The sequence below is a fragment of the Rhipicephalus sanguineus genome, chromosome 1 (assembly GCF_013339695.2).
Source record: "Rhipicephalus sanguineus isolate Rsan-2018 chromosome 1, BIME_Rsan_1.4, whole genome shotgun sequence".
Taxonomy (NCBI): domain Eukaryota; kingdom Metazoa; phylum Arthropoda; class Arachnida; order Ixodida; family Ixodidae; genus Rhipicephalus; species Rhipicephalus sanguineus.
In genome coordinates, this window is record NC_051176.1 from 228,815,662 (window position 1) to 228,827,423 (window position 11,762).

General features: G+C 42.6%; 1 protein-coding gene across 1 annotated transcript in view; it reads right to left on the reverse strand.

Annotated features, from left to right (window-relative positions):
* Positions 1-8,771, reverse strand: part of LOC119373702 (eukaryotic translation initiation factor 2 subunit 2) — a 31,050-nt gene extending 22,279 nt beyond the window's left edge. The window contains exons 1-5 of the mRNA XM_037643768.2: positions 8,515-8,771; positions 6,251-6,407; positions 3,507-3,601; positions 2,046-2,238; positions 1,129-1,211 (exon numbers count right to left, since the gene is read on the reverse strand). Coding sequence (XP_037499696.1) covers positions 1,129-1,211; positions 2,046-2,238; positions 3,507-3,601; positions 6,251-6,407; positions 8,515-8,532 — 546 coding nt within the window. The 5' untranslated portion in view covers positions 8,533-8,771. The remainder of the gene's footprint in view (positions 1-1,128; positions 1,212-2,045; positions 2,239-3,506; positions 3,602-6,250; positions 6,408-8,514) is intronic.
* Between the last annotated feature and the right edge of the window lie 2,991 nt (positions 8,772-11,762).

The window sequence follows — 11,762 nt, forward strand, 5'->3', positions numbered from 1 at the left end:
ACTGACCCCTTCTCTCAGCCAGATTGCGCCAATACTCGCATTTCAAAGCCAGAGCCATTCAGAGTGCTCCGAGAGAACCATCCGAAAGTAGCTGAAGCGATTAACTTCAATCACTCAAACACGCCATCACTTCTCGGAGTGCTCCACAGTGCTCAAAGTAAGGATCCCAATACACCATAACAATGTCCAAGCATGCTAAGCTTCCCTGAGAGTTCAAAGCTCTTTACTCGCGACGTTACTTCATTCCGTACAGTAAATGGGGCACATGCAAATCATCAAACTGTTCATTAGTGGCACGAGCACAGAGTGACAACCTTGTTTCTCTTGCAAGCAATTCCAGTTGAGCACTGATTTCCAATTTTCCAAATATTCAGAAAAAGTCTTCTAAAAACAAACTGGCTCAAAATCGATGGTTCTTGTTCAAGTTAACAGTTCTATATTGGAGTTCTATATTATATTAATAGTTCTATATTATACTGGAGGATAACTTAACTTAAAATAAGGGCCGGATAATTAATGAAGATTGAATGAACGACTTCACTGAAAGAGCAGACGGTTTTCTTGCGAGCAGCCTGGATTGTTGCTGCAACCGGCGGAGTAGATCTCAACCACAGCGCAACAAAACAAAGTTAACCCAAGGAATACACCAGGGCACATGAACGCTGACATGCGAATGCCACTACCAGACACCTAAATCAAGGAGTAGGGTCACCTCAAATTCTTTACATCATTAAAGCATTGACCAGCAATTTTATCATCACATGACAGAGCATGGTGACAAAACAGGCAAGAGTACACAGGTAAACAGAATTGCCTCCACAGTCAGAAATGCTGCTCTACCAAGCAAGTTGCAATCCCTGCCACTTTATCTGCTCAGTCAACCATCCACCACCAAACAGAAACGGTAGCCACAAGGACCTAATAGTAACGAAATATAGCAATTACAAGCAGGGCCACATGCATTTATGGGTGAGTTCATGCCAATAATGAGTGGTAGGGACCACAACCTTAGAGCATTAATGGTGTTGGACAACACAACCAGCTGATATGTAGGAACTGAATAACACATGGCAAAAAGGAAAAGTGTACCAAAATAAAAACTGAAATGCAAGTAATCTGAAATCTCACCTCATCATATGTGTAATCTCTATCACTTCCCGACCACGTATTGGAACTGCTGGTTGTGCTCGACTTGGTGTCCATGTCATCCGCTAAAAAGCACAAAAAAAAATGGAAAGGCCACATTTTCCATTTTGTCTCGGTAAGATTCTTTTACACTGTAAGAAAGGAGTGTGCGGCAACAAAATAAACTCTACTACAATGTGTAGAGGTATTTTACAATCTCAAAAGTTTTTCTAAAATCAAAAAGTAGTAGTGACCCCTCCTCTGACTGTCCCTTATCTGGTGACACCCAGTAGTAGAAGTGGCATTCATACAACTGGCTCCTCAGTCATGTGGTGCAATGCTAACAGAAGGCTGGTTCAGGTGGCTTAAATTAACTGGTGCTCATGAGTTCAAGTTACATTGGGTGTTTTCGCATGCTGCAATACACGTGATTACAGTTAAACCCCTTTATGACAGACACTGATGTAAGAGACAGTTGAGTATAAGAGACACCGGTGTGCCTACATCAAAATACAGGTTGATCACAAAACGATGTCGTGGTGCCCTACTTGTAAGTGACACCTCATACAAGAAGCAAGAACTGCTCCCCAGTGCGTGTCTCTTATAAAGGGGTTCAACTGTATGACGGACAACAGTGCCAGTTCAAATTAACAAAACTGTACTGTATTACAACCAATCATGTAATGCAATCATCAACCTGTAATTCTTGTATTTATAGATATATGACCATCAAAGAAAAGCGAACTGTATAAGACAGTTATGCATCTTCGAAACGGGCGGCGCAAAAAACAAGGACAAAGGAAAGACTACACACCCCACAGGGCGTTTCGAAGATGTGTAACCAATTCCAACTTGCCCAGACATCAATTCTTCTGTATAAGACAGGGTACCTAGAGTGCAGACAAGTAAGTAGTACTAACCAAATGTCGTATCATCGTTTTCATCGTCTCCAGCTGCACCACTTTCTGCGTCTACTGCATCAAATGTGATCTTCTTCTTCTTCTTTTTCTTCTTGGGAAGGTTGAAGTCCAAATCATCATCAAAGGCACCATCCCGTTCCTCATCCCTGTCTTCATCAGCTACAACGGATGATTCTTCTTTTGGTTCTGCTTCCTGCACATATTTACCAATTTAAAAATAGGTTGTAATGCCCATGGTAATTACAATCAGTGCCATTAAAAGCTAAATTTCTTTGCACTCCCTTCTGTAATCTAGTCATTAAATATGTTGCGTAGAGGTTTTTTTTTTTTTTTTTAATAGTCAATACAGTATTTTTACCAAGTGCCTGTGACAGGCAGCATAATTGTAGTCTTTCAGCTTGATCACTCCACAAGTAGTGGAATAGACAATTGGCTAATTAGAGCAGTTCTTAGAGCAGGAAAAAGGTATATTTGTAGCAGCCTTTCCAACTTTTGGAACAGATGATTTGAACTTGCTTTATGCAGTCAAAGGCTACAGAGTTGCACACAATCTGCCAGCAAGCATGAATTAGAAAATGCTCCGCATTGTTTGCCTATCAGTGACATTGGATGCACAGTATCTCAAAAATGGGCATAGACAGTAGGAACAAGTGCTGCCACATTGTTCGCTTTGCTGTCACTAAATTGCAGAGATGGTTCAGCATAGCAGGACATGGTCAACTTCTATGGCCCATCACGGTCACCGATTCTTCTAATGAGCACCTCTTTTCTATCACCGTATAGTCAGATAAGGGTTGTGCTTTAAGATCAGTAGACGACTACAGTTTCAAACTTTCTAAAACCAGGGCTGACGCACTATTTATGTATTAAAAAGTAAGTTTGCGGGAGGAAAGTTGATCAAGCGGCCGATCAATGAAGTTCTTGTACACAAAGCGAGCGCTCCGCCGGTAGAGTCAGTGCACAAGCTGCCACAAGAGCCAATCGAAGGTCCGCATACATAACAAAGTTCATCATAGCAGCCTTTATTTATTCATTTTTTTACTTGTTGCCATTTTCCTATATGGCCACTGTATGCAAGGAGCATGAGAACAAAAATGCGAAACTTTGAGCTTTCGAACAACTACAAGATTGCCGCACTTGCCACAGGAAAGCCAAGATGCAGCTCCATGAACATTAAAGTTTCAACAAAATTCTGAGTTCCCAGCGCGCGCGATACAAGTATTTTTTTACACGCTAAGAGAACATGACCACAGAAAGCGTTCTGTAAACCGAACAAAGAAGCAGACATGTGTCCTTATCTATCACGTGGTATTGTGCATGCTTGGACATTTCAGTTTGGACACTTCAGCCATGATGACAACTTGCAATGCTCTGTAATGCACTCCGAGTTTTCCTACAAGTGTGAAACAACCTGTAGAGGAAAAAAACTGAACTGCACAAAATGCATAAAATGACCCCTACAGGAAGAGCAGCATCCATATCCTCTAGGCTGAATGGCTTCTTTTTCTTCTTCTTCTTCTTCAGTCCAGAAAAGTCATCCAAGTCAAGGGTGGGGTCTGCACAAGCATACGAATTAAGGCAAAATCAGTTTCAGACTTGCTGAAAGACCTAGGCCAGCCTTAATAAAGCTGACAATAAGTGCACAAGCAATGAATGTGTCCAAAAAAATGGCACTTCTGGAGTCTTAGCCAAAACACCGATCTGATCATGAGGCATGCTGCAGTGGGGGACTCCAAACTAATTTTGACTATCTGGGGTTCTTTAACATGCACCAAGCCCAAGTACACGGTTGTTTCTGCATTTCGTCCACATTGAAAAGTGGCCATTGTGGCCGGCCATCGAACCAGTTTCCTTGAGCTATGGGAGCAGCATTTTGAAGGCCAAGCTTTTTCCATACTGCGGGTGATGAAACAAATCTGTGCCATCATGCCCGCCAGTTTCTCAAGAGAAATCTTATTACAAGACACGGCGCACATTGAATTGCTCACCAATGTTGGCATACACCACACATACCTTCACATATCTTCTAGCCTGCGAAGCTTCAATTCGTAAAATTCCCCAGACCCATTACGAAAGGGAGGGGCAACATGCATTTTAAAATAGCTTGCTCTGAGCACACATTTGCTGACACATACACAATTTAAAAGCTTTTTTATATAAACAAAGCAAAGCAAACGGCAGCAAACTTGGAACAGCAAGGACTAAGAAGCAACACATCAAGAGCGAATCTGTGTAAACTTGCTCTAAGCAGTTACGCCTCTTTTATGTTTTCAGCAACAGAGAAATTTTAATGGAAGCTTAGTAGACACATAACACAAAATCAGACCAAATTAATAAAGTTCACAAAAATTGAGAGCTGGCAAATAAGTTGGCAGGGTGATCATGATGCTGGAACATCTGCTGCTAACTTGGTTGCATGACGCAATTTTTTAAATATAATCCTTTCCCCCCCTGAGTTCTCAACTGCCTCATGAATTGCTTGACAATTACCAGACCTTTCCCTGGGCCTCAAAATTCATGCTGTTTTATCTATAGAACAGTAGGTGTGTGCGCTTTTCTTTTTTTGGAGAGGGGGGGGGGGACATCAGCTGAATTTCACAATTGCCAAAAACTGTAAACATAGTATGAAGCAATAACTTAAAAACCATGACAGGTGACGTCATAAGTGGCAGCATAAAAATTGTTACCATGAAACACAACTGTGCACGAAGACTGGCTGAGCACAAACTGCCCTCGATGAACCAGCATTATCCAAGTTCATAATTAAGGCAATGTTTTTTGTATATTCAATGGGTGACAGAAGCACAATACTAAAAAAAAATCTAACATTCTACAGCCCACTCTGTTACCTTCTCAGGCAGAGAAGGTAAAGTGTTTTCACAAATAAACAAAAACGATCAGCTTTGATGCAATTCGTTAGACCTAATGTGTAATCACTAAAGAGTTATTTCCGATTGCCTTGCTGAATTTGCTCAGCCAATCCAAAGTGTGAGCGGATTTAAACGCAAGAAATAAAACTTTTTGCTGTGGTTACACAGACGCACAACAGGCCTAGTGATCAATAAGCTTTTGATGCCTCCCATAAAGAGAGCTGAGAGAGGTGCGTACACATATTGACCTTCAAAATGTAACAAGCTTTAGGCACCTGTGAAGATAAAAAAGAGCAGCCTAGCATTTCATCGCTGTACCATGAATGCTGTAACAGCAGTGAACATGCTGAGCATTATCAAGTTGGTGGAATACTGTGGAAAAATTTGTAATGAGAACTAAGTCAGATTAATAATCTTTTTGCAAACAACCTTCTTCCTTGGAAAATTTTATTATTCTTTTTTTTTTATTGCCATTTAGCTTGGTTGCAAGAATAAAAATTGTGGTAGAGACAACTCTGTGTCTAGGAAATTTCTTCTGATGCAAAGAAAATGTGTGTGTGTGTTGCTATAAGAGCTGGTAAACACACGGTCAACAGATTTCATGAGCTATATCTGTCTAACATTTTATTTCTCACTGTCGCTGTGGGGTAAATTCCTTACAAGAAATGAAATTTAGGTGAGTTTTTAGCTGTTCATATTAGCAACTCAAACCAGATGAGCACTATCTTCAAACAGTTTGAAGATAGTGCTCGTCTGGTCTTCTTGTGTCATTTCATTGTGCGCCTTGTTCAAATATAATCCTTCATAGCTAATTCTGTATGAAGCATTTCCAGTTGCACAGAGTTCAGATAACATAGTCATAAGTTAATGAAACAGTAGAGTCTGATTGTATGCAATGAAAGATTTCATTTAAGGGCAGTTTAAGATCAAAGGTGTGCAAGGTACTTTATAGTTCCCTTAAGCCAATGCGTCTTCCATTTGAATAGTCATCACCCAAAAAGCACACATGGGTACAAACTTGAATTAATGCTTTTTATTCGAGTTCAATGGCACTGCCCGGCTTTGCTATCTCATTAACACATATTACATCTCTGAACTGGCTTGTGCAGTGTTGTTAATTGTAAGGCATGGATTTAGATCATTGTTTCTTTTTTCTTTTTTTTTACAAACGAGTCATCAATAACTACGAGAGTGCAGCATTTCAAAGGAGCCTTTAACAAAGTGGTATGCTTCCACGTATATCCTAGACTACCCGATGATGTCAACAAGTAGAATTTGTTTATGAAGATGATGTTTGTAAAGTGCTGCATCCACAGCAGATCATCTCAAACTTACCATCATCTTTATCCTCACGGTTCTCTTTTTCAGCATCCTCCTTTTCAATGCCATTTTCTGCTTGAGCCACATCAGCTGCACTGCCATCTTCCAATGCACTTGGGTCAAACGGGGTCTTCTTTTTCTTTTTCTTCTTCTTCAATGATGGATCGAAGATCTGCAGCACCGAAAAAATAATTGGTTCACAAACCCACCTTCTGGTTCCTGCTATGCAACTAGTTGGTCATGCAAAGAAAAGTACCAACATTACTTTATTTTGTTAATTAGAAGTTCTTTGCTGCAAAACCATACAGAAAATAGCAGCAAGCCTCAAAACTTCCAATATACCATAACTTTTTTAGAATCAACTTTTGGTTTAGTTACTTCACATACCACAGAAGGTGGTCGCATGAGAGCAAGACATCCAACATTTTGGCCTTTTCTCCAGATCACATGGTCTGCTGTGCTGCTACTCGTGCTACACATGGTCTGCTATGCTGCTACCCCAATGTAACGGCATAGCAAACAACTTAGCAATCCAAAGTGAATCCCGAACAGCCAATTAAAAACATTCATACAATTACATTTTAATTCAGGTTTTTACGGGGCAAAAAACACTAAGCACACTGTAATGGGGTACTCCAGTTTAATTTTGACCACCTGGAGTTTTTCAAATTTATAAATAACGGATTACATGATATTACTTGTAATCTATATTTTTAGTAAGTGTGCTTGCATTCACCAATTATGCTTGTTTTCACAAATGGTTGTAGTAACTGGTTTTAGTAATTAATCATATAAGATCAGTTCTCATCCAGAACTGATTATTCTTAAGACAAAGTGACAATATGTACCAGCTCAAGATGCAAAGCAATATGCAACAGGTCAGTTGAAAAACACCCTCCTACAGAGTCATTAAATAATAATCCATGGTTTACAATTTATGAATGACATTTCCTTAGACAAGAGGCAACACTATAAGTTCTCTGTAGTCAACGCAGAATTGGTTCGTGGCATAACTCCGCGTTGAATATATCGAGGACTCGCACATTCTTCTAATGTACAGTCAGTTATACAAAACTTGCTATCCAGTACTGTGAGCCCCTTACCACAATGCTTAGATGACTAACTTTTCTTATATGAATAGCTGATTGTGCAATAATGGTTGCCCTGTCTGTATAATGTCATGAAGGCCCATTATCAGAACCATCGAATGATTAATACTTTTGACAATTACACCCACTTTTGTAATGTTTTTGTATAGCAACAGTGAAAGGTTAACATCTAAAGACAATGTCCAATGCTCCCGCAACTCATGATAATATTTCATCGTTTCTGCATGTCTTTCACGCGGCTTTCATCATCCCTTCATAAGAGACAATTTGAACAATTTCAGGAATGACAGACTACTGTACTCCATCTATATAACTGGCATGGTAATGATGGTGCAGTGATGTTATACTATCATTAACAAATAAATGATTTTTTTATTCTAGCGCGGCTGGCTTGTTTAGAACACTTGGTGAAACACTAGAACCAAATTCTAAAAACAGGAAGAGCAACAGGCGACCATTCTTTTTGGGACGTGTGCATGCTTGTAATGGGTCATTTTACGGTTCGGCCACATGACTAGGCCAAGCAACATGTCACATTGTTTACGTCAAAAACGATGTCAATGTGACGCAACCAAGTAGACATTTAAGACATGACATACATGGAGCCACACGGCAATAAGTAAAAACTATGCTTATTCCAACTTTGTGAGTTTGCGCATGTTAAAAGACGACAAATACCGCACAGAGAAGCAAATCAGTTTTGTCTTTCGCCGGCAGCCTACCTGCTAGCGCGTGCTACAAACACGTAGGCTTCAACGCTGACATATTGCTACCAGCATCGTTTAATTAGTCTACCGTAAGGAAAGCAGCAGTCTCATGTGCTGAGACCTACGAGCGGTAGCACCGCCACATGTTTTAGAATACCTCTACACGGTATTAGGCAACATTTAACCGCAGCCTCAAGGGTTTGCACTGGTCCAGCCAGCGACAAGGCTTCTGCTAAGCCTAACCACGACAAGTATTTTTTCAACACACAGGACTGTTTCACCGCTACAACAGAAGATGATCGACCAAACTATTTTGGCATGATTCGTATTACCACCGATATCCTCACGAAACCTGCATTCAAAGCGATCTTCACGTGGTGTACAGGTTTGAAAGCTACAGCACTTCATGAAATAATGCTCTGATCGCACAGCAAGCAGCTATGCAGATGCAAAGTTGCCTCACACTTTCGTCGTCTGCCATGGTGGTGCGAAGATCGGTAACCAACAAGCTTGAACGAAAGAAACGCGAATACCGCAAGGTGACCGACACCGACAGACAAACTGGAACAACGAACACCTAACCCGGCTAGCACGAAACTTCGCCGACTTCGTAGACTACACCAAATAGACGACTTGGGGCTGAGAGTAAATGTGACAGAGAGCGATCATAGGCGGCGACAGGGGCGGAGTAACACTATCCTTCGGAAGAGCTTGGCGATTCTTCCATCATACTTCCATACTGCCGAGCAAGGAGGTTAAACCTCCTTGCTGCCGAGCTTCCTGCACCGCCCACGTCTCATGACAAAACTCACAAAGCTGCCCCCCCCCCCCCTATGTGCCCCCCAGGGAACATCTACCATGTGCCTTATGTAGCCAACCGCGGCGGACTAGCGGAACCAAGGCGGGACTAGGCGATAGAAACCAGAACTAGGGAACCAGAACTAACCCGGCAGCGCCATTTTTCCTCTGTCGTGAAAGCGCGTGGTGCTTTCGTGTCTGCACGCGGTACTTTCGATCGCGGTCGAGTTTCTGCGCAAGGAAGCCAATCGCAATGCAGGAGATCGATCGTGATCGATAGTGCTCCTTGTGAAGTCTTTTCCGGAAGGGAGTCCAGGGCAGTGTAGACATTTGGGCTTGTTATTTTGCAGGCTTTGTATGTAGCGCTCCGTGTGTGTATGTTCTTCTGCGTCCTACATACAAAGACTGCAAAATTTTACGAAAGAGAATGGATCAAGGGCTTTTTTTTTTTTTGCTAGACACACCCTGATGAAGCCAACAGCCGCAATGAAGCCAAGGAAGGCAGATGGAATATTATTAGTAGTTTTTTTATTATTATTATTATTGCGTAAGTGAAAAGGAATAAAAGCGGGCGAAAAAACTACTTGCAGGGACCGAATCTGCAACTTTCGCATAGCGCATCCACCAGCAAGCGACACCCAGCAAACCAACGTATGAAGCGAAGCTTATTGTGGCCTACCGCTATACTACCGCGGTCGTTCTCCAGCGCCTGTGGTGGCCATGGCGGCGAGTGTGGAACCAGTGGTGAAATTTGCAAGGACACGTTGCCAGTTGGGATTCATTGCACGGAGCAGCGCAACATGACGTTTGTTTGTGTCTTCTCTATCTCAGCCCATCGTGCTGCGCTGCTCCGGCCGTGCAGTGGTGGAACACTTTTTTTGACAGCATATGGCCATATGGCGTCATGTACGAGGTGGCAGCTCTGACCGATCAACCCCACTGATCAACCCTTGCCGGGACGAGACATTGGTTACAGTGTACTAGAATTACATTCGTTGTGTTTCTTGTTGCGGTTGCGCGCAGTTTGATGTTCGAACCGAAACACGCCCGATTTTTCAGATTTTCAACTCCCGAAAGAAGGGAAAGCGAAGCTGCTTTTGATTCATCAACTTTGACGACCCGAAACGAATACACTTTCACTGATCACTGCGTGCTTTGCGAGGCAAGGGGTCGGCACAGCGGGTTGTTGTTTTGTAGCGTTAGCAACACTGGCCTAGCCGAGGCAGTTTCGCGTGGATCCTCGCCGTGCTGCGCATGCGCGAGGATCAGTGATGTCACGCATCGGAGCTGGCACCTCGCGCGCACTCCGCCGCCACCAGTCTGCGCTTTCCAGAGGATCGAGTGACGTCGTAGCCTTGGCAGACGTATTGGCGCCGGCGCGCGCGCAGCTATTCGCCTTCGCTGTGCAGTCGCCGTCTACACTGCGCTGGAGCCGCTTGATAGCGCATCTGACTGGCGTTTGCCAGTGTGGTATAGCCATGGAGAAGGAGAGCGCAAATGCTCAATGGCGCAGAAGAGCGGAGAAGCTTAACTCATCGGATCCCGAAGTAGTTGCCTGGCAAAATAAATATACATGTGCCACATAATACGTATACCGTGTGTGTCATTGGAGCAGCAGTAAGCATGGTAATCAAGCTAATCCTAGACAATCAGGAAAGCTAAGAATAATTAGCTGAACCCGCTATGCCAGGATAACGTAGCTAACGCTACGTTAACGCTACGTAGCTAACGCTACGGCATAGCCGAGCTAAGCCACTGCAACATTTTTTTGTCGTTGTCCTCTGTATAGGGCAATGTTGGAAAAAAGGACACATATTTGAGGAGTCGAAAACTCGTTTAATTCTGCGTGGGGCCAAGTTTCACACACCCCCCCCCCCTCCTCCCTCCATTGGTCGCGAGTCCGAAAGAAAACGAGCTGCGGCTCCGCAATGGAATGCAAAACTGAAAATGAAGTGATGGCGTTGCTTCTCACAAAGCCCTGCCATTGGTCCCCAGCTGGATTTCCAGAGTAAAGGGGGGAAGTAAACAGTTGCATAATTATATATGCAAAATCAGGGATCCGCATGGCGGCCATTAATTGTCAAAAACATATATGCGTGGTTGTCATAACCTTGTGTATTAAAAAATGACATGAAAGGTTCGACTGATGAAAGGTATGTGGCAGAAATGGCGCCCCTTTACATGATTAAAGCCCCCCTCCGAAACTTTATGCCCCTCCGCCCCCCCCCCTCACGCACACGTGCACGCTCGCATGGCTCCAGTTTCGTATATATCCCTAGCAAAAATCACCCATAGAAAAACCAATAGCCTATCGGATTATTGAACATATTGGTCAATTGGTATCATATTGGTCTATTGGTATCATATGGGTCTATAGGTGGCATGCTGGTCTATTGGACCTCTATTTGTTCATTGGTGTATTTGTCTATTGGCACTCTATTTGCCTATTGTGTATTTGTCTATTGGCATTCATTTGCCTATTAGTACCGTTAGTACTGTATTTGTGGATTGGAAATCTACTGGCCTATTTCTCCGCTGGGAGCCCGTAATTTTGGCATATCAAATAATGGGAATTTGAGGACTGCAACATAGCAGCGCCTGTATAAAATGAACAAATTCTATTTGAAGGGAGGCATGGGCTATATTTATCATTATTACAGGATAACTTCATCAAATCGGCGATCTTCCCCGCAACAAGCTTTCCAGCTATGCTGTGCTTCCTTGTCGAATATATGCCACTGCACCGCTTCTCTAGGTAGTGCCTGAAAAAAAAAAAAAGAAACAAACATAAAATACTAGAATACCAGGAAGTAAGAAAGAAAATATTTAGATGCGCTACTGAAAGAAAACTGAAGCATTAGAATAAAAAAAAAATATGCAGATACGACACACTGTAGAATCAGCATAAGGGAA